Genomic DNA, 22,447 nt, shown 5'->3' on the forward strand with positions numbered 1-22,447 from the left:
ACAAGTACTGTGGCAATAGAAAAGGCTTTAAAACCTTTTGTATTTGTTCACACAACTGTTTCAGTGTAGAAAATCCTGCCTTTAAGCTTCATTAACTTTGTAAGACTGCAAACTAAGAGTCTAGTGTTTCATGCATTTAACTTTTAAGACAATGGGCATTACAGTTGAAATGCAGACTACAAGCAAGAAAGAAAAAAATGGACTTCTACCCCACAACAAAGTACTGTGAGACCCATAGTTCTGCAGCACTCAAGCATAATCCTAGAGTGAAGTTTTAAGTGAGCTATTCATAGAAAAATGCAAAATCCTTTGAGCAACACACAAGAGGATGAATTGGCCTATGAAAAACCAGAGTAATAACTGTAAACTGGAAGACAAGGATGTCTTTGCCATGCTGCGTTGCCTAAAATCTTTCAGCACTGTCCACCCATCTAGGATGGATGCAGTGATAAAACTTTTAAGTCACTGCTGATAGGTTTTCAAAATCCTGCACTCTTACTACTCCACAAACAGTTTGATACAATGAAATACCTATGCTGGTGTGCGTGGGTGAGATCTAAGTGACAAAATGTGGAATGGCTGAGGAGTTGGAACTAAATGATCTTTAAGGTTCCTTCCAACCCAAACCATTCTGTGATTCTATGAATATGTGCAAGTACTGAAATCCCAGATTCTGTGAAGTGTGACTTGACTTTCCGGTGTGTACCAGCCACAAGGTACACAACGTTGAGTATATTCAAGTCCAAGATTAAACAAGTATCTAAACAACATACATGGAGCTTACAGCAGTTCTGTCTTGCACAAAAAGTACAAGTCCAAATGTTAGAATATGCCATTTAAATGGAAAACAAAGAAGCCTTGTGATACATCACAGTATGAACACTAACTCTTTTTTATAGTTGTTCTGTAAAATTTATACAATCATCAGATTTTATACAATACACTTGAAATAGCACAGACTGAATTCCAGACTTGCTTTCACATAAGAACCTACAGGCTCATACAAGAATTGTGTGAATGACTTTGCAATGCTATTGCTTGAGAAATTCTAGAACAGCAACATATGACTAAGTACTGGATTTCTGTATGGCATCTCTGCAGCCATGTAAACTCTCAGTCTCCAAAGTAAACTCCCTGCTTCCATTGCTGTCTACCTTTCATTTCTATTGATGAACAAAATTCAGCAGTCTGCTGCTGTCTGAATTCAGTTTTTCACATTTGTCATCCAAGCAGAGGGGATTGCAGTACCTTTAAGATTCAAAGTAGGGTTGTTTTTTTAAATCATCAATTTTAACTATTCCAGCAGTGTTGTGGTGAACTGTGCTGTTAACTTAAAACTTGCCATCTTTTGCGGAGATTGTTCAGTTTTTAGAAGTGGAGACAAATTAGTACCAGTGTTTAAAACACTGTGGGACTGCACTCAGTTCAAGATGCTTTTTGTTTTGCTTGGGAAAGTAGGAGTGGCTCGTAAGAAACACCTTGACCAACTAGTCCTGATGTCTGTAAATTCTTAGAGGTCTTAGGAAATTTCTTTAATTTGTTCTGTCCTTTTTATTTAATCCAGAAAATTGTCAAAAAAACTTCAAGCACCAGAATAAGGAAATAAAACTAGACCCGGCTGCTAATGCAGTCTTAAAGCAAAGCCACTGTAGTGCCACACATTTCTTAAAACACTTTTTTTTGGTTTTTTTTTCCAGACCTAAAGATTTTCGATGGAAGTAATAGCAATAAGTGCAGAAGAAGTGCCATCAGGAGTGCCTCTCCTCCTTGAAAGAAAAGTCTTCTAACATGGAAGCATCTGTGCATCTCAGTCAACTGTTCTATACTGAATGTTTCTAACAGCTGTTAACAAACTTGATTTGGCAAGATTATGAAAATGATTGTATTTGAAACAGATAAAAATAGATATTACCTTGTTAATACCACCTGTACTCTCCATTGTATGATCTGGTATTTATTAGTGACATTTGGTTCGATACTATTATTAAAGAATTGATACCTTTTTAATGAATATTTGCATCTCATAGAAACAGTACATTGATTACTAAAATGGAGTATCTCACTCTAAAAGCTGCAAAACTTGAATTCTGTGCAGCAAGAGCAGTCAATAATTTTGGTTACCAGCCATGGTTTTTCATCCTCAATCTTTGATCCAGCATAGCTGATTTCACTAAAGAACTTGTTGAAATAACAGGCAGTAAAGGTGGATTACAGGGAGATACTCTTCCTTTTTTCCACCCTTAAGCACAAAGCTGATTTTGATTCAAGCCACCAGAACACGATTACTTACTTTAAAGAACATATTACATTTTTATTATGAAAACCAAGTGAGAAAACTGAACTTAAGTGTTGAATGATGCAAAAAAGTCTTAAAAATTACTTTGCTTTTGCAAGCTACTTCCCTGAAATTCCTTACTGCTTTTCTGCATGGAAAACCCTCAAGCCAAATCTGTTGTGTAAAGTGAAGCACCTGTTGTTTTTGGTGTTGTGGAAGATGGTGATATATTACGTACAAAATTTGGCAATGTTTGGTGAGGAGAATTTGAGTTTTCTATATTTGTTTTATACAAGCGTCATATGGGAAAAAAAACATTGGTTTGTTTATAATCATATTTCATTAAATGAAATAATAGTTTGTTGTCAGGCGTTTCTTTGGCATTCAGGTGGGCTTATCCCAGGAAACATTCCTACCCTGTGAATATGCAGCCTGCATTTCCAAGTCAGTAACATTTCGGTAACAAGTGAAAGTATTTTTAAAAGCACTAAGTTGCAGTAAATGCTCTTTTCTGTCCAAGGACACAGTACAGAGAGTTTATTGGTAAGATATGGGTGGCATCAGCTATTCATCATGTGCTGAATACTCCAGTCAGCAACTTCAGTTCCTTAGGTGGTCTGGAAAAAATATGAGACACTCTTGATTATTCAGAGACTGGATTTTGGAGGAAATTCTAACTGTCTGTGTCTTACTTTTTTTGGCAAACATACAAATCTTGAATAATACTTTTATAAGTTGGTAGTGCCCACCAGTTAGTTACTTATTATTACCAAGGTATGCCCAGCAAGTGACTGTACAGCCAATGACACCAGAAGTATTCTGGTCAGTGGGGTGCCAGTAAATGGCATTTTAGATATAAAGTTAAAACAAATTAACTAACAGGAGGCTCAGAGTCTTTCTGAGACAACACAGGCAGAATTGCTTGAAGGCTGATTTTCCATCAGTGACCTTCTCAGTCACTTCCACAGGACCTGCAGGTCACCCACCGTGTCTCGGAGAACACATGGGCAGTAGAACACATGGGCAGGAGTGTGCCAGCCAGGGAGGGCACAGGGAGTTCACATTTGGGGTAAATTAATGTGGGTGTTCACAGCCAAGTACCAGTAGGGAAATTAATCCTGTGGCACAGGCATTACCTGTATTTAGCTGTAATAATATCTTTCTGAATGGCAGCTGTGTGTGCCAGGCTCTCCCTGCACGTGTGTGCAGAGAGCTGTGATCACTTGGGGCCTCAGTGTTCTGTAAAAACCAGGGCTGAGCTGCTGAAGGATGAGGTCCATAAACTGCATTGTAGTTTTCTACCACATTCTACTTTAAATGCAAGTGCAGGTAAGGAACTGACATTCAGCTCACATTCCATCAACTTTTATCACCTTTCTCCAAGAAAGTAGTGGGAGTTAGGGATGAAAGAAATTATGGGAAAACAAGCACAGCCTACAAAGGTATTCAGCCCCCAGGCAGAGCTTGCCCATGGTTAGTCTCATGTACAAATGGTGTGTGTTACTAATGAGGCTGAATTCTAGGTGAGATAATTGGAGATTACACAGTAAAGGTACCTGTTATCTTCCCTCGGGTGAACTAAGGGAGTTGCTGGGGTGGTCAGAGGTGAAACCTGACAAGTTTTTCTTAACTGAGAATGGAGAGACCTCCTGCATGCAGGTATGAGCAGGAAGACAGCCCTGGGATGCACAGACCAGTCTCTCCATCTCTGTATGAGCTGAATTAGAAGTGTCCCAAACCCATGCTTTCAGCTTAAATGGCCATTTTGAATTAAGTCTTGCTTTGATGCTTAGTCTCCAGTGCTGTTCAAAGCTGTTCACTGAGTCACTTCATAACTTCTCTTGTTTATTTGTAGATAAGAAATTGCTCTATGCTCAAGTGATTGGGTTGGTATTTTTCCTTCCTCTCCTCATTAGCTGATCCAAGTTGCCATCCCAACTACACCTGCCAGTCTTTTGACTTTGGCATGTCAATATGTGAAATCTCACCTCCACAGATGGTACAACCAACTCATCACACAGTTACTCTCTACATTTGTCCATATATAATTTTAAAAATAAGACTAAATAATGTTTATACGAAGTGCCTACACCCTTTAAAATAAAACTGTTGCCCAAAAGTGTTGAAAAAGGGGAATGTATTTCTTTCTCATTGAAATCTGTCCCCTAATCTAATGCAACTGTTCAGAGTTAAAAATCAAATGAATACAGAATTACCGTACAAAAGCCTGCCACTTTTATTTGCATACAAAACAGAAATGAAAGAGGTTCACAATAAATTATCAGTGTGCTCCCACAGAACATTCTTGTGTATTTATATCATGTGAGTTAGAAAAAACAACACCCTGTTAACGTATGAATTCTTTGCAAAAGGGTAATAAGCTGGGTTCCAGGAAACCTGATTATGATTGTTCTCCAGTGAATTTAGTCAGGTTACTCTGCTAGAAAAGCAATTAATCCAAAACCAACAGAACATAATCAACTAGGAAAAAACTGATAACAAACATTAACTTTTCTGGATGGTTCTACGTACACCAACTAGCTGGACGCATGTTTTTATACAGTTTGAATAGTGAACAGAACAGTACTCCAGAGAAAGATCTACAAGTGACCTTTCGTCATCATCTAGCACCGACCCACTAACAACTAAGCTTCTGGCATGCAAGATAATTACCATTATTTGTTGTGTCAACCAGCCATGTACACTTTTTTCTCCTTTAACATAAGAGCCTGTAAACATCTTCTGTGACAGGTGAGGCACCTGGACAAAAGGCCAAACAGATGCACATAAAATGTTTCCCTTTTTTAAACAGTTCATTGAGAGGGTTTTTTTCCATTTGCCTTTGTGCGTGCTGGAGTCTTGGCGCTCCTTTTGGCTATCCTCCTTGCGAAGCGACTGATTCCCGGGGATCTCAGTTCAACGGCTTCCATCTCTTCTTGAACAGGAGTAAATTCTGGTTGAGCAAGATGAGGTGATGGATAGGACTGGGAGTATGGGGATGGTAAGGGGTAGGACCCGTGAACTATGTACGGCTGTTGCTCACCATCATAAAGGTCCTCAGGGTCATAGATTTGGTAGGAGTTATGTGGCAACTGCACTACTGGGATGTCTTGATCAGTTGGCTCACCGTATCCACCTTAACCCACCACCACCAAGAGTATTCATATGGTTAACACAGGAGAAGGGGAGTAGAAAATTAAAGCATTCATTAGGAAATTGACATTTTATATATAGATATATTTCTATATCATGTGTGAGTATATATATATAATCTTTAAATACACATCTTTTATTCACATAAAGGAACAACGAAAACATTTAACAAAATTAATAAGCTGGAGCAATTGGAAACCCACCAACAGACAGCCAAGTTAGTTGGAAACCACCACCAGAATTTGTCAAATGTCCAGTTGTAATACTGTGCTCATTATACATTGCACACTCTGCCTGCTTTAGCTTATTCCAATTGTGGGCAAGAATACATGATTAACAGGCAAAAGTGGGTCAGCCAATAATTTTTAGAAGTGCCAGGAAGCCAAGTGCATGTACAGCAGCTGTAAGTTCATTAGTGGTAGTCAATATCGTTGCTGGAAAGCACAGAGCAGTTCAGCATCCATCTCTGACCTTCAGCCCAATGAGACCTGAACCAGAATGAGCCTTTCACCTTCTGGATTGGTAGCCATTGTAAGGGATTGGGCCTTAAAACAGGAAATGAACAACGGGGAGGGGAAGTGAGGAGAAAAGGATAGGAAGAGACGACAACAAAAACATTCAGGTAAGTAAAACATACAGATCAGCTCAGGGCAGATTAAACTGTAAACATCAAACAAATACGCTTTATGTGTAACATCTGTAGGGACTAGTGCTTTACTAATTTCAGTTTTAGGCTGGGTGACATAATTGTTGGTAATTGTGTTAACTTCCTCCTATGGCCTCTCTGTGCTATAATGAGAGGGGAAAGTAGGATACAGAGAAGATGTAGGAAGAATCATTTTTCCAGATGGCTTTCACTGGTTAATGATGGACACGTGCATCCCTGTGCCAGGTTACACTACTATGGTTTTAGTAAGGGTCATGCTCTCATGCCACTCAGAGGCACACAGAAGGGGAAGTTCAGCAACATGTTTGAGAAACTACAAATGTAAAAAACTCCGCTGTCACAAACATTACATGGTGGGGGTTCAACACAGAGACCGCTGAGATGGAGGAGGCTCATACAGCTACACAAACACGTACAGGACAAAACCCACTAGGTAGGATCTGTTTTACAGGCTGGGATCAGATGGTGGACTTCCTTTGGTCACTGTGTTGGAGTCACCTTCTCTTAGTGCTGCAGTCCCACAAAGTACAGTCACACTGGACACGCAGGTTTTTAGGGAGCTGCCACATTTTAGCACAGGGTTCACCAGTAGCCTCCATCTTACTTTGGCTGTTAGAAAATGCCACCCTCGCCTGTGCAGACAGCAGCTGCCCCAGCTCCTGACTACTCACCTCCCATGCCATAACCAGCGCAGGAGGACGGATCACAGTACCCAGGGGGACCAGAAGGACCCTGTGAGCCTGGGGGTCCCATGTGACCAGGGGGACCTCGTGGGCCCGGTGATCCTGGCGGTCCTGGGCTGCCAGTTCGACTTTCTCCTGGAGGTCCTGCATAGAAAGGGGGAGATGAAACAACTGAGTAGTGTCTTTCATGAAAGCAGAGATTTGAGGCCACTTTCCTTGGCCTGGAAAACATGGCACTGAGTGTGCTACAAACACTTCCAAGACACAGCCTGAGCAGAGCAGCTGGGCATCCTGGCTCTGACTCCCCTGGGCAAGCTGAAGGAAAGACTGCAGCCTCTGGCAAGGAAGGCAAAGCAGCAGCCCAAGAGGAGACCTGCTCCTGATGAGCCTCCTTCTCTGGCCGCTGCTTCGTCTTCCTTGCCAGACATAGCTTTTAGCCAGAAATTTATACTAAAGCAAATGTTTCACCAAGCATCAAACTTCCAGAAAGGCAGTTTCATGGGGGAGGGACAGCCCTGGATGCCTGTGCAGCTGTTGATTTCCCCCACTCCCTTTCCATACAGTTTCTGAGTAATGCTGTGCCTTGATACCAGTGCTCTCATGACCAAAATATCCTAATTAAGTCAATGCAATTTTACTCCTGTTTCAACAGGACCTGGATATCATCCCTTGAGTCAATGAGAAAACAAATGCAATTAGTCCAAACTACTTTCTTCCCCTTCAAGAACCCATATCTAAAAATAATACTTAAAAAAAAATTAAAAAGTTGAGTTTGGAGAAGCAGTTTATTACAGCAAAAAGGAAACTACTCGTGTGACTGACAACACCATCATGTGGCACATCACAACATCATATTACATAATAAGAAGATTATGACAGTTAAGGTGCCTGAACTGCTGACTTCTGCTGCTTGAGCCTTAGAAGCGAAAGACAGAGCCAGTCTGAGCTGCTTTGCACTTGGGTCAGAGTGGTCTAATGCAGATGCTTCAAATGTAACTTTACCTGTAGATCCTGGTGGGCCTCGGGGTCCTTGTGTTCCAACACCTGGATTGCCTTTTTCTCCTTTCTCACCTGGTAAACCTAAGGAAATAGTATTCGGTCACACTTTGATCAAAAGTGTGGGCAGTGTTTATTAGTTAACCAGGATTATAGTTCCATATGTTATTTTTCATCTAAAACCAGATGGTAGAGAAGGAAGGAGGTGAAAATTAAAAATTATTTGGTTCTTTTTCCATCCCTTCCCTGACAGCCTCTCAAGGGAAACATGTCATTCCTGAGGTCTTAAACATTCCTGCTGCCATGGTGGTTTCATGGAGGTGGTATGCAGAGGCATCAGCCAGTTTCCAGGCTGCACTTCCTGCTGGAAAGCTGGTCTATAGCAAGGTGCAATGACTGTAAGTCAGAAGAATCCTCAGAGCCTCAAAGCTGTTTATAAATTACTGTGTGGCCCAGAAAAGTAAAATTTTTAATTCTACAGCCAATTTTTCTTCAAACATTCACCCACTAAAGAGTGGTTCAGGACACGATGGTTCTACATACACGTGGTGAGAGTTATAGTGGGTTATGGCAGAATCTTGCTGAAACACAAGGAGTTTCATCAAAAATCTGTCAACATCTGTCCCCCACAAATAAAGCCCAATCCAAGTGTTTCCCAGTCATAAAACTCTGATGTTCCAACATGCACAGCCAGTGAGTTGCTCCTGCACTTGCTCATGGCACTAAATTTCTATCCTTGGGTCTGATTCATGGAGGTCACAAATCTAGTAATTCAGAGAAAGCAGTGCCTTCTTCCAGCTTTCCATCTCCTTCTGTGCTACCACTATGGCATCCTATAAAAACACTTTCTATATGCAGCCATCACAATAAGCGGTGTCAAACTATAGTAGGTGTCAAAACTATAAATTCCAGACCCTGAGTTTCCACTGATGACTTGGAAACTCTCATAAAGTCTGTGTTTGATTTGGATAGTTCAAAGACACCAAACCCAGGCTGGTTTGTGGGACTTCCCCCCCATTTTCCCGACCTCCCTCCCAGCACTGGTAATTGCTCTCCCTGCTTCACAGTTTACCCGGTTTCAGAGTCAAAGCCAATATTGGGCACCTTCATCAACACAAACCAGAGAGAAAACAGTTGCTGCTCTGGGAGGAGCAGTATCTACGATTTCAGCTGATTCTTTCCTTCCCCTCTGCTCAGGTAACTGCTACCTTTTAGGGCAAAGCAGCTGGAGAATACCTCATTATTTCAAGGAGTCATAGAAGATTTTTTTTATCTTCATGAGCTAATGTCTGATGGAAGCAAGTAAGCAAATACAAAGTCTAAGTGGGGAAAAAATTGTAATTAAAACCCATCACTGGCACAGAATTGCTCACACGAAGTTTATCAAATAAGAGTCTGCTGAACTGCAGGGGATTCACTATCTGCTGTGGAAGAGGAGGGCAACATATCATGTGACCCAACGAGGTGGAAAACACAGGCCACACCTCTGCAGCCAGTAACTCCACACTGAGCACAAAATTTTCAACCAAATCACAATGAGCTCTTTGTCTTACCTCTACAAGGCTCTTTGCCACTGTCCTAGCATAGTTAAGGTATTTCTTGTTTCCCTTTAATGCCTTTTATTTCCTTCAATTGCAAAATTTGGAGGGGAGGGGTGTTTTTTTTTCCAGATACCTAAAATTTGCTTAGCCCTGTCTTGCTTCAAACATATGGAGAAACTCATCTGTTGCAATACTCTACTTGTGCTGCAGGCCTTGTAACAAGGTGAATGTATCCAAATTATCTCTTACCACTCAAGACCTGTAAGGAAAGGCTTGCAATTTGCAAAAGGCAAAGTCTGTATGTGTGAATTGCATTTTTTTTCATAAGAAGACTGGCCCATGACAACCTCTGGGAATCTACACAGATGTTTATTATAACAATCACTGCATATCCTACTGTATGATAACTTGGTGACTTCAATGGCCACAATGTTTTCAAATCACAGCCTTCAAGCACTCAATTATTGTTCTTAACACACACAAAACCACATACCCACATGTGATGTTCACAGAATAAAATGGCAGTAAGAAATGCTAAACATGGAACAAATCTACTCAAGCTAAGAATAAAATGTTCATTCTGGAACAAGTGATGAAGCTCTTGTGCAGGACAAACCTCCTTTGCAATCACATGGATATCAAGATCTTAAGTAAATACTGAAGGCCAAGAAAAAAGTCTACCTTAGGCCTCTTTTAGTCTAATTTTCAGTAAAGTTTATCCAAGTTAAAGAGAACATAAACACTGAAGCAAGAATATCCTATTCCTAAGGTAAAATGCTCATGAGTTAAAAATCGAGCACTCTATGGGCTTCCCTAATGGACTCAACAGACTCACAGACCTCTTGGCTTGCTCCTAATAAATGACAGAACATTCAAAATTCACCCAAGTCACTTTTGCTGCCATTAGAGCACAGCTTACAGAAAGTCAACCAGACAAGCCATCACTCTCCATGTGGGTTTACTGCAATGATTAATCACCCTCAGGGATGAATGTGGGTATCAAAGTTTGTCATTTGAGCCTTCAGATCCCAGGAACTGCTTTCTAATTTGTCCACTGGACATACTTCAGCAATACCTTCAAATTGTCTCTCCCCCTTCCCATTAACCATGTTTTCATGTCTTGTCCCCATCCAAACTAAGCAATGGCTTTGGTTCAGCCCTGTGGAGATCACAAGCAAATGAAATCAATTATTTCCAACGCTCCTCTAAAGACAACTCTGATAGCATCAGTTATTAAAAACAGAGCCAAACTCATGAACACATTCTCTAGCAAAGAAAATTAAATTTCCATGGTTCCTGCACCAAAAGGAAATCTCAGGTATTGCTTATCTAATTTTGTCTTTAAGAGAATACTGTCCTGCAAGAGAACTGCAATTCTCCTGAGAGGAGAATATTGCAATTAAGAAAATGTCCACTTTTAAAAATGTTCAGCTGTGACTATAGTGTATAATAACACAGGGTTGTCATTTTTTTCTTTTTTAATCCAGATGAAGCTTAAATTGGAAATAAAAGTATTTAATTGACTTAACTGGCAAAAGTTCCATTTAATTCCACTGGAATTTTGCCATCACAGCTGTAAACATGTGTCTTTTGATAGCACATGTTTAACTGACTCTTTCATATGAAGCCAGGAAGTAAATACAGATCAAACTGTGCTTGAGAACAGTGACTTTCCCAGTGACAGCCTAGGTATTTATTGTACTTTAATCATAGTGGGATGGGGTGAGTAGCCATAAGTTTTATGCGTCACTTCAGGCCACATAAGAGCCGAAGTCCACTCAACAGTAGAACTGCACTTTCACAGCATCTGAAAGCTAACTACCTCAGAATAATTTTTACTAGGCCGTTCCCATTTTTCCTCAAAGTTGAGAAAACTACCCATCTATTAAAAAATAATTGAAAACAAAAAAAAAAACAGAAGAAAAAAGCATGCTGAATCCTTGGGGATTTTATATTATTTTGTAGTTTCAACTAGTTCCTGGGCACTCAGAAGCCAGACACTAGTTAAGTCCCAGTTCATAAACATAAAATCAAAACAAAAGATATTTGAACTAGCTGAAATGAAAATAGAAACCAGTACTGTGAACCAGTTAAAACAGAGATTAAAATAGAAATAAAAATTAAAATAGAGATGCATTCATGTGAATAATTAGCGTTTGGGTTTGGGGTTTTATGTATTTATGCAAATAAGTAAGAGAGCAAAATTCTAGTAATTTATCTGGGAATATGTACTGTAGGGGCCTGGTAATACAGTGTGGCCTCTAAGCTGGCAACAGACACTGAGAACTGAATCTGTAAGGAGAAATGACTTGTCTTTTCTCCCTGAGGTGGTCTTTCTTGGAAGGACCAGCTCAGTGCTTTATTAGTGAGAGAACACATCCAAGAATGGGACATCCTGGACTTAGAAGTTCAAGTGAAGGTTTCAAACAGAACTCCAAAACACTCTCTGAATCCCAGTCTCTTTCCAAAACATCTGATTAATGCTTGGCAGAGTGACAAGGTAAACAAGGGAAAAGAAGCTATTGGCCAGGCAAGTTAGCAGGGAAGCTCACTGGTGTCTCTCACTGCTGACATATTCCAGTAAAGCTCTCTTTGGTGCACGACTTCTGACCAGTCCCACACGCTGCTTTCCAAAGTGCCCCTTTCTTACAGGCTGGGATTGAACAGGTGGTAGGCAGGAGAGGCGAGCAGGAAGAAACATCTATCCTCCTGTCCCACCTTTTCTCTTCCCACTCTACCAACACCTTGCCACTCAGCTCAGAGCCAGTAACACATTCTTGCAGCAATCCCAGTAATTTGAGGGAAAAAAGCAACATTACTAAGTAAGCAGGTGTTGTTTCCTTCTAATGCCTATGACTTCTCAGTACACTCTGCAGCAGTGCATTTTCTGAACTTAAAGGTGGAGCCTGACTTTCAGAGTTGCTGATCTGGCACTGGTCTTGAACATTAAATTGACTTCATATACAACCAAAATGTTGATGACATCAGTGAAAAGAAACACATTGTTCATAAAGACTTCCAAGTGGCTGGCTGGAGATCTTCAGGACAGGACTATACATCATGTTTGCCAAACAAGTTAAATGCAAACAATGCTTCAGAACACACCAAGGGATGGGGTCTGACTCCATTTACTCTCTTCTCTGTAGTTATTGGAAAATTAAAAACCCTTCCATACAGAAGAAGAGTAATTTTAGTCTGCTCCCTCCCTGTATAATATGTAATTAGGAATCAAGTGATAATTGAGAATGCATGAAAAACTTCCAGTCATTCTCCACAAGCACGAATCTGGTTACAATAATTTTTAATTTTCATTTCTGCATTTTGGGGTTAGTTTAGAGAAATTCCTTAGAAACAGATTCCGAAATATCCCAAAGGTCTGTAGCAAAAGGTATCTTCCTGCTAAATAAAGTGCTATTATATCAAACACACATTAGAATAAAGATTCAGTTGCTTCTGAAGAAATTAAATCCCCAAGGACTAATAAATTATTATATGCTTTTGCTTACTTTCTGAAGGAGCTCCTTCCTCTTTCTTCCAGATTCTGTTTAAGGTTCCAGTTACATGAACATCCTAAAATCCCATTTTCACTCCAAATAAACCAGCCAATTATTTTGTTTTTTAAGTTTACATGTGGATTCTTGTTTCTTGAAACAATCTCATTTTAAACTGTAAGTATTGTAAAACACTCCCAATATTTGGCATCACATTTCATGAAAATCTGCAGAGCTCTGGCTGGCTGATTGTAATTCTGAAGGATGCTTGAACAGAACTTGCTCTCTAATTATGAAACTCCCCACAAGCACTACCTGTCAAAATCAGTCCCTTCTAACATCAGTTATCTATATAGAGAAGAAAAGAGTAATAAATACTCTTTTCAATGTGTTTTTACCCTATCTGTACTCACTCTCTTGCTAATGCTGCTTCTCAGACATTATCAGCAATGAGTTAACCCACATCCTATTTCATTTAAATGACTGTATCTAAACACTCTGTGATTTCATAGCAGTACAACATGTGTGTCTGGGCCTCAGCACAACAAATACAATGGAAAATGCTGGACACGTTTTCTTTTCTGTAGCCTGGTATTTTGGTTCTTCCATTCCCAAAGTCCTAGTTTAAACAATCTATTCCCAAGAAGCCATTTGATACAAGCTAGTATTAGTGTGGAAGCAAGTACCCTGAAATCTGCATTCAGTCTCTCCAGGTCACCCTTTTTAAAGTCAGTTCCTCACTTGCTTTCTCTTCCAATCTTTTTTTCTACTTGTCTCATTCCTCCTTCTTTCTGGACAGTGTCTGGATTTTGCTCAGCTGGAGCAAGCAGGCATGACTGAGGGGCCAGTACCTGAAACCTTCACTCTTTTTTTTTTCCAAAAAATAATTGGAATTACAGTCTCACAGGTTCACTCAAAGACTTTCTTTTCAAAACAATGTTTTAACTGTGAGCATCATGGCTACTGTGAACTGGAACTCTTAAGCTCCTGAACTGAACTGTTCCTGAACTGCACAGCCTTCATAGCAATTAATTTTTAAAATGCTAGATATCAGATTTTGTAACAGCAACACCAATTCACTGCTTTTGAATATCGCATGTCTCTTGGTTTCTGGACACCTCCTCTCATGTCGCAGTCTTCAAAGCACTTTCACAATTTTAGATCTACTCAGTATTACCTCTGTGAGGTTAGTGCTACTCGGGGACACCAAAGATTGCCAGGGTTGCACAGAGAGAGAGTAAATCAAACATGGAGCTTGTTTCTTTATTAGACAATGCTGGTGGAGGAACAGAGAAGGGGATCTAGCCTACACATAAGAATACAGAAGAGAATTCTTGTAAATGTTAAGTGTATTACTTCTCTCTGACCTCACCATTTCCATAAACTAGGAATTTTTTTCTTTTCCTTATCAACCTTGCTCCATTCAGACAATTGTGAGTCAGAAATTTCTAGACTGACACATTCCACGCTATCAGAAAAGCTCAATCTTTCCCCAACATGCACCTATCAGTTTTGCATTTGACCTTCTTCAGTAGCTCCTTTGCTGATATATTTAGAGATTCAGTTCACTTCAGAGTCCTACTAAGATGAAAGCATGATGTGATGGGATGTGCACAGTTAGGTCCCACCAATCTTCAGCAGTTTAAACATTAAACCTCTGTTTGATCCTGCAAAATCACACTCAGCAAAGCCTGCATGACCTTCATGACAGAGATTCTACAGAGCTTTCATTATGGTCTGTGTTAAACTCGCCAACCAACTAGTGAGAAAACTGTTGCTTTGATTTAGATAGGAGACAAAAGCCATAAGAATGTATCAGGAAAAGGAGGTATAACTTTGTATGTGTGAAGCATGAAGCCTACCTCTTTCTCCTGGTCTTCCAGGTTGACCAGGGCTTCCTGGAAACCCTTGCATGCCCGGTGATCCTTGTTCACCCTGTGGCCCTGGAGCTCCTGGCCGACCTGGTTCACCAGGAGGTCCTGCGATGGTTCGTGTTGAGACAGACTGGCTTGGAATCTGGTTCAGAATTGAGTTATATCTTGCCATATGACCTGTCAGGAAAAAAATATCATAATTTTCAAGTTGCAGAGGAAAATCTGGTTCAGCAAAGTTTGAACAGAGCATTGGCAAGTTCTCAAGGCTGTGGTCTGTCATACTTTGATATTATGTGCATGAAGCTGTGTGCTTGTTGGTGGAGAAATAGTGGTTTAGGAAGTACACAGAAAATGGAAACACTATTGTGTGGAATTTTATTTCTTTACTTTGGTAAGGGTTTGGGGGTTTTTTGTATTTTATGTCTATAAAAATTTAAAATTGTTACAGCAGAAGCTTCTGTATACTAGAATAGATTGGAGACAATTCTGGCTTTTCTTAGATGGCTGATGCTAATCAGCTCCACTTGGCTATAAATCCAGTTGAACATAAATCCTGACTGTCTAGCCTAAAACAAACAGATCCCCTTAGATACTTTGAAAAGCATCATATTTGTAAGTAATAGTGGCAGGAAAAATCCATTCTGGAAATAGAAGCATATGAACTATGGATGTACTTGCCCTGGATGAGCTGTTCACACACTTGACGAGCAACAGCACGAACCATTGCTTGGGACTGAAGATCGCCCTGGATAACAACAACAGCAGTGTCATAAAATTGTTGCATCAGTTCTGTGTTGAAAGCACTTAGAGCAATGAAAGACATTTATCATTGCTGAGAGATATATCCTCACAGATGAGGAAAAAAAAGTCAAAGAAATTTTGGGATTTCACTGGTTCCCATTACTGTTTCAGCCAGTAAGCCAAGGTCTGAGAAGATAACCCTAATGAGAGATTTGGAGACATACTTGATGCCTCATACTTCTCGTCTTCAAAATATGAATGTAACTATTTATAAGACCAAGTCTGGAAAACAAGGAAAGTTTTCTTGACTGCAAAGAGAAACTATTGTGCCTGTAAACACAGAGAAACATAAATTGTTGGAAAAAGCTTTCATAAGACAGAAGGCAGACAGGAAAAAAAGCATGACTAATGTGAACATGGACTTACCCGCTCACCCCTTTCACCCTTAGCTCCAGGAGGACCCTATGAAAAGATTCAATACCAAAAATTAATTCCCATTTTGTTCTGCTCAAAATTTTCAACACCTAAAACATTGTCTCCCTCAAAGATTCACAGTAAAGGGAAGGAAAAAAAACGATAAACAAGGTTTCACTGTTATGTGACATTGACAAATACACTTCCATTTCAGTACTCAACAAAATGTTCACCTCTGGCAACTACATGGGAACAATTACTTTCTCATGTTTTTCTCACACACTGAATTCACTTGTTTAAAATGGCAGCAAGGGCAGGCATGCATTTCACATGGCTGAAATTGGTCTAATTATGACAAAATAGCAGTCTGAAATTTGTGGCATTTACTGCACTGAGACTCTTCATCCACTATGAACAGAGTCAGCAAAGTGGTTAAACTGCACAGAAAATTAAGTATGACATTAAAGATAATATAATACTGTAATGATGGTAAGGACTATTATGGATTGGAAAAAGTTGACTAGGGCAGTTATAACTTCACCAATGGCAGTTTTCTGGGGTAGCAAGGAAAGGTCTACCTGAATAGGTAAGCAGCTCACTGATACATGGTTAAAGCACAGCTTAATTCTATCCTGGGAAAGAAGAAACTCATACAAAGACTGCAAGATTATTTCTGAGGTCTCTTTTTTATTACCTTACCCTTTGAGAAAGACAGTTATTAAAGCTCAGTAATTTTTCACCCATCTAGCTGTTCTTTCTGAACACAGTAGAGCTCTTACATGACTCACAGGAATATCTACACTCTAGGAAATTTGGTTCAATATCTGGAACATGTATTTGGACAAGAACCGAATAGTCAACATGTTATATATTGATAGTTATTAACTCCATAGCTCATCAAATCTCCTTAGTGGATTTCATTACATCACGAAGAAACTATGCAGAACTGGGCATTAGGTTATTATCTTTGCTTATATATTACACATTTTATCAGTCAATTTGATTTCATTTCCACTTAACCAAATAAAAATGCTTGCATTGGCCTAAATCTCCAAACCAAACTGGATTTGGAAAAACAAACAAACAAAAAAATTTCTAGTCTACAAATAGAGTCAGAAATACACACTGCCCCATTCTGATGTCTTTAAAAATTAAATAGAACATTTACTGTCATATATGGAAAAAAACTGAGCAGGTTTTCTAATTAACCAAGTTGTCAAATGTTTAAGTATGAATACACAATATTACCTGAACTGTTACAGAGAAAAAAGAGGTCCACTATAAATATTGTCTTTTATATAATTTACATACTCATTTCATAGTTGTATTCCTTTCTTCCAGTCAAACTGTTTTGTTCTGGGTTGTTTTGATAATAATAAAAAATAATATCTGAAAGACAAACTTAATATTGGAGGTTCCTAATACTAATTTCAGTTATAGAGAATGTAATTTTCCACTCAAAAAAACTGACAGTCAAATTTATAATAATAATCTAAAAAAAGCCATGGTCATTAGTCATTTGTTCTGATGTGAACACAGAGTAACCACAAAAACCAGGGTTTTTTTCATGCAATATTTTTACAGTTTGAAAATCAGAATAATATTTTGGAAATATTCAGGTTAATAAATGGCATACTTGAATTTCCCAAGAGTTGCTAGAAGTTTAAATGAAAGAAAGGAGAAAGTAATTACACAAAGACTACAAATTCACATAGTTCTGTTTTTAAGTTCTGTGTTTTGACTCTATAATCCCTATATTCCAAACACTGTATGTAAGATCAACAAATAAATTTAGTTACAAAGAATGAACAAAGAAAGATCAATTTGATGTTTCATTTAGCCACTAACTGCAAACAGATCATGAGCTATAAATATTGAGGAGTTCTGTCAAACAGTGAAGCCAAGATCAGAAACCAACTAATACACAACAGGAGATAAAGAAATATTAATTAATTTTACTCACAGGAGCTCCAACATCACCTTGTGGCCCCTGGCTTCCAGTAATACCTGGAACACCTGGAGCACCAGGTATGCCCTGCATGGAAAAAGAGAAAGAAAATAGTGGTGATGACAGTCAACATCCGTGAATCTCGATGAGCAAAAGTCCACAAAGCAGCCAGTACACAATCAGTTCTGTCAGTCAAAGACTGGAGATGCCAAGAGAGAGGACTGAGAAGTACATGCTGCAGGAAAAAGAGCACCAAAAGCACAGCTCTGAGAAAAGCACTTGAGAAAAATAATGTTGGTTGCTTTCTGGAACAGGAAGGAATTGCTGAACCACTAAATCCTGTGATGTTAATACTGTGTTGAAGGGGTATGACTTGGAATGTTCTTTGTAAAAACCACAGGATAGCTTGGAGAATACTCAGCTTCATGTAACATTTTACACCTATTCAGAAGGCATTAACTTTGCCTAGCTGCCCTAGCTGAGAAGGCTGACACTGATTCTGAAGGCAACATACACCTTACTTTGAAGGATGAACGTGGATTCTGCTGTCTTCCTTGATTACTCTGTGAGAGTACCTGCACTCACCTCCAGCCTCCAGACCAAGCAAAACATGGCATTTCCCTTCAACTAACAGTCCTAATTGGAATTTTTTACGAAAAGAAAGTCTTGTTCGAAATGTGAAGAACATTCATTCCCTCTATATAGTGCAGCTACTTGCCTAAGAACAAGCTATCAATCTATTGACAGAATAACCCTCTCTCCTTCCCATGGGAGACATTTTTTCTGGAGCTAAGTAAGAGTGGAAAGAAATGACACTGGACAAGCAGCTATCTGCCAACTCCATGTGTCATGAGAAAATTAACTTCCCTTGGCCTTGGTCTATCCACTGTAGCCTAGATAACAGTGTGACCTATAATCCCCCCAAATCCTGCTGACTTTTACAGTAATGAATTCCATAGGCAATACTCACCATTGGGCCAGGAGGTCCTTGTGGGCCTGTAGGTCCATCTTTGCCAGGAAGGCCCTATAAAAGAGAAATAAAGACAATTTTATCAGCTTCTTATATGTATTTCATGAATCTGTTCTGTTTCATCTAGATGATATTATTTACTTTTTGTTCTTCAGTTTTGTTTTGCTTTGTTGGTTTGGTTTTTGTTTGGGGAGGTTTTTGTTGGTTTTGTTTGGTTTTTTAATTAATAACTGTTGGTAGTGGTTTCTTAGAAAAAAAATACCCTTATTTGCCCTGGGCAGAGTTTATTTCTGAAAAGGAACCATAGTGTCACCAATATTATTAAAAAAAAACCATCTAGCTAGTCTCACAATACTTTTGAAATAAGAAGTAATGCAAAATTCTTCATACTGGTCATTTTCACCTCTGAGTGAATCTCACTTCGAACGCTTCTGTAGCGAGATAAATGAGAGGGTTTGCTGTCAAACCTCCCTACCACAAGGTCACGTTTCTACATCTGTTCTCACTGGTTGCAACTATTCACAGTCCCACTAATGAAGTGCTGAAAGATGGCAACTGAGAGTTGATCTCTCTGCCCAGCAATACTGTACATATGTACTAACTATCACTGAGGTCCTGATTCAGGAAGCACCAGGAATGCTCATGTGGTTTACATTATGAACATGCCTCAGAGCTTCCAGAAATGGGAGCCAAAAACTAAAGATAACTTGGAAACTGGAAAGCAAGCAAATCACAAAAAAAAAAAAAAAAAAAGGACTGACCAGATGTACAGGAAAATACACTATTAATAAAGTATTCTTGCAAATTAATCAATATGCACACTTTGTATCCCTATGCTATAAAGCATGCGTTTCTGACCAGCCTGGTGATAAAGCATTCTTTAATTACTACAGCCCTTACAAAGGAAAAATATGGTCTTGTTTCTGGTTCAAGACCACTTTGAAAGGTAGTTTAAGCTGGAAAGTGTTTGGTTTATTGCTGAAAGGTTTGAAAGTGTTTATGCTGACACATATAGTAAAGAACATTCCAGGCCTCAGTATCTCAGAGAGCTTTTTTGGTTTGTACTTCTTCTGAATCTTTATTTCTGACACAGTTTTAGTAATGACTCCAGCATGAACTACTAGTGGTTATGCTTTTCATAATTCAGAAACTATTATTCATATCTGCATATGGCAATCATATGGCATAAAAAACTGCCTGGGGAATATTATCTGCCATGTACCTGGAAAGGTTTTTTAAAATTCCACCAGAAGGGTGTTTTGATGATAAAATAAGCCACATAGTCAACTCACATTATGTAATCTATGCATCCTTAGACTTGATAAGGAAATACTTTCCTGTTTCACAGTGTAGCCAGATGGTTCCTGAAGCTGCAAGGACCAAAGCAGCTCCCGTATCACAGTAAGAACTAAAGCAACTGTAACAGCTAAGCACCATTGAAGTAAAGATAGTAGTAGTATCTTTATCACAGTAGTTTTAAGAGATTAACAGAAACAGGTTGCAAGCCTAGTTCAAATATGTTTGCAAAGTGTGTTCATACTCCAAAACTGGTATTCCTAGAGCTAACAGAGAATGGTATAAGGAAAGAACTTTGAAATGAACTGAAAATTATCAAATAGGGTTTCTAATATTCTCTGGAAGAAGCATTTAGTTGTGAACAATGTTTTGAAAAATTCAGTGATAGCTATTCACATTTTTACAATAACATGGAAGTCCCTAAAGGTAATGCAAGCTAGACTTCTCTTTGTAACAGTAAAAAAAAACCTTCAGGAAGACCGATACCTGCATATTTACAAGCATGTTTGACTTTCAAAGCAAATATGTAAAATCTGCATTTATTTTTGACCAGTTCTAAAGCAGGATGAAAACTGACTGGACTCTTTCAAGGGCGTAAGTTAACTATGAGCAGGAAAATATAGAGCTTTCCACTGACTTCCAGGATCTAGAGTGGATTCCCACAAACTTCTAAAACAAAACAATGCTGTAGGTCCCTCCCTTCTTCCATCCCAGTCAAAGAGCAGAATTAACAGTATGATCAAATTACATTTTCTTGGAATATATTTCACAATTTCTTTATTCTGAGCAGTGTTTTTACTGTTGGCTGCTCAAGAATCACCTCCTGTCCATTCTCCTAAGGTTTATTTCTCTTGGCATTGTGTCTGTATTGCCCCCAGAAGATCACCTCCTACTGTATTTGCTAGATGTGAAAATTGCTATATGTAAATGAAGTCAAAGTGAAGCCTGATTCAAGAAAGATTATGGCAATACCTAATCTCTCATGCAAGTAAAAGATGAAAGATACTTGTTTGTGCTGCCAGCAGGGTTTGAAGATGATGTTACTCAGACCATCTGATGGCCAGAATGGATCTGACACTCATTCTGAACTTGTGAGTTAGTGCATAGAGATTAGTACGTACCAGGAAATTGGCAGGAGGACTGGGAATGTATTTCTTCTGGCTCTTTCTCTCATTATTTTTGGTGTGTGTAATGTAGAAGAAATAGAGCACTGTGGGAATTCACAAAGATGTATTCTGAGCACTGAAGCCTTAAAGATATTATCTAATCTCCCATTTACTGAGTTCTCCTCCTTGCTTAACCATCTCTATTCCAATGGGAATGACTAGAGGAATTACACAGCACAACAGCACTTTCTCTCTGTCACATCCAGGACAGAAATGACTCCGTACAGAGCCACTGAATCTCCCCCATGTAGCTGCATGTCCAAGAGCAGGATGGTACAGATTTTGATGTGTGACCTAGGATGTAGATCCTAGAATCAAGATGTACATTATCTTGGAAAGTTAGCTCAAATCAAGACATACTTTGCTAATGGTATGAAAAACAAAATTATGGAGAAACAGCGTAGCTCAGACAGAATTTTTATAAGGGATTTTATTCACCAAAATACAAATGGCATCATGTGTAAAATCTCAGGTCTGCTGACACCATTATAAACTCTTGAGCTTTCAGTAGCCTGGAATTTGTTTGGGGGACTTGTGGAGAGGTGATTTTTCCAGTAGGACTAGATACTGGCAAAAACTTAACTGAAACTACTGAGCCCAGGATTGAAAGAGTTTCCTGTAGGGCCTTTTAAAAAAACCTTGCAGCCTGGGACCCATGACTGCCTGACCCAGAAAAAGCAGAATGTGTCACATGTGCAATTCAAGCTCTATCTTTCAACATGAAATGCTTGGGAGTGTTCATGGAGAAACACGATCTGTTCTTTTTAGTAAAACCTCTCTATACTGGTAGGTACAAATATGGAGCAGCAAGAGAGGACACCAACGAACCACAGTTTCAGCCATAAAATAAAAATAAATAATTTTCTATTTTATAAAATCTTTTATGACACTCTCTTATAAGTGGAAGCAGATAAGAGGGGAGGGGACTGTTCCTCGTGTGGAGTCTGAGATGTAGATTTAAACAAGTTACCAGATAGGTATAAAATATTATCATGTATATTCAGAATGTTTGCTTTATTATCAGAAAATGCAGGGTTTTTTACTCTGAGTCAAGCTTCACACAGTACTCTTTCATTCCACTTTTTTTCATAGAGTGGGTATGTCATTATGAGAGTGATCTTTGTATGAATTCACAAAACTGACAGGGAAGATGTTCTATTTCTTGATGAGGTACTAAAATGCAAGATAAAGCAAATAAACCAGGGACTAAAAAACAGAAGTCCAGAAATACA

The 22,447-nt window shown here is 39.1% G+C and overlaps 2 protein-coding genes across 2 annotated transcripts in view; one reads left to right on the top strand and one right to left on the bottom strand.

The window, feature by feature from the left end:
* MRPL13 (mitochondrial ribosomal protein L13) overlaps positions 1–2,011 on the top strand; it is a 30,382-nt gene extending 28,371 nt beyond the window's left edge. The window contains exon 7 of the mRNA XM_027645618.1: positions 1,698–2,011. Coding sequence (XP_027501419.1) covers positions 1,698–1,722 — 25 coding nt within the window. The 3' untranslated portion in view covers positions 1,723–2,011. The remainder of the gene's footprint in view (positions 1–1,697) is intronic.
* A 2,561-nt stretch (positions 2,012–4,572) lies between these two features.
* COL14A1 (collagen type XIV alpha 1 chain) overlaps positions 4,573–22,447 on the bottom strand; it is a 115,738-nt gene continuing 97,863 nt past the window's right edge. Inside the window, exons 41-48 of the mRNA XM_027645619.1 lie at positions 18,754–18,807; positions 17,799–17,870; positions 15,848–15,883; positions 15,359–15,425; positions 14,669–14,857; positions 7,781–7,858; positions 6,767–6,922; positions 4,573–5,411 (exon numbers count right to left, since the gene is read on the bottom strand). Of these exons, the coding sequence (XP_027501420.1) occupies positions 5,089–5,411; positions 6,767–6,922; positions 7,781–7,858; positions 14,669–14,857; positions 15,359–15,425; positions 15,848–15,883; positions 17,799–17,870; positions 18,754–18,807 (975 nt within the window). The 3' untranslated portion in view covers positions 4,573–5,088. The remainder of the gene's footprint in view (positions 5,412–6,766; positions 6,923–7,780; positions 7,859–14,668; positions 14,858–15,358; positions 15,426–15,847; positions 15,884–17,798; positions 17,871–18,753; positions 18,808–22,447) is intronic.

This window comes from Corapipo altera, unplaced genomic scaffold (genome assembly GCF_003945725.1).
Source record: "Corapipo altera isolate COAL_440 unplaced genomic scaffold, ASM394572v1 51, whole genome shotgun sequence".
NCBI classification, from domain to species: domain Eukaryota; kingdom Metazoa; phylum Chordata; class Aves; order Passeriformes; family Pipridae; genus Corapipo; species Corapipo altera.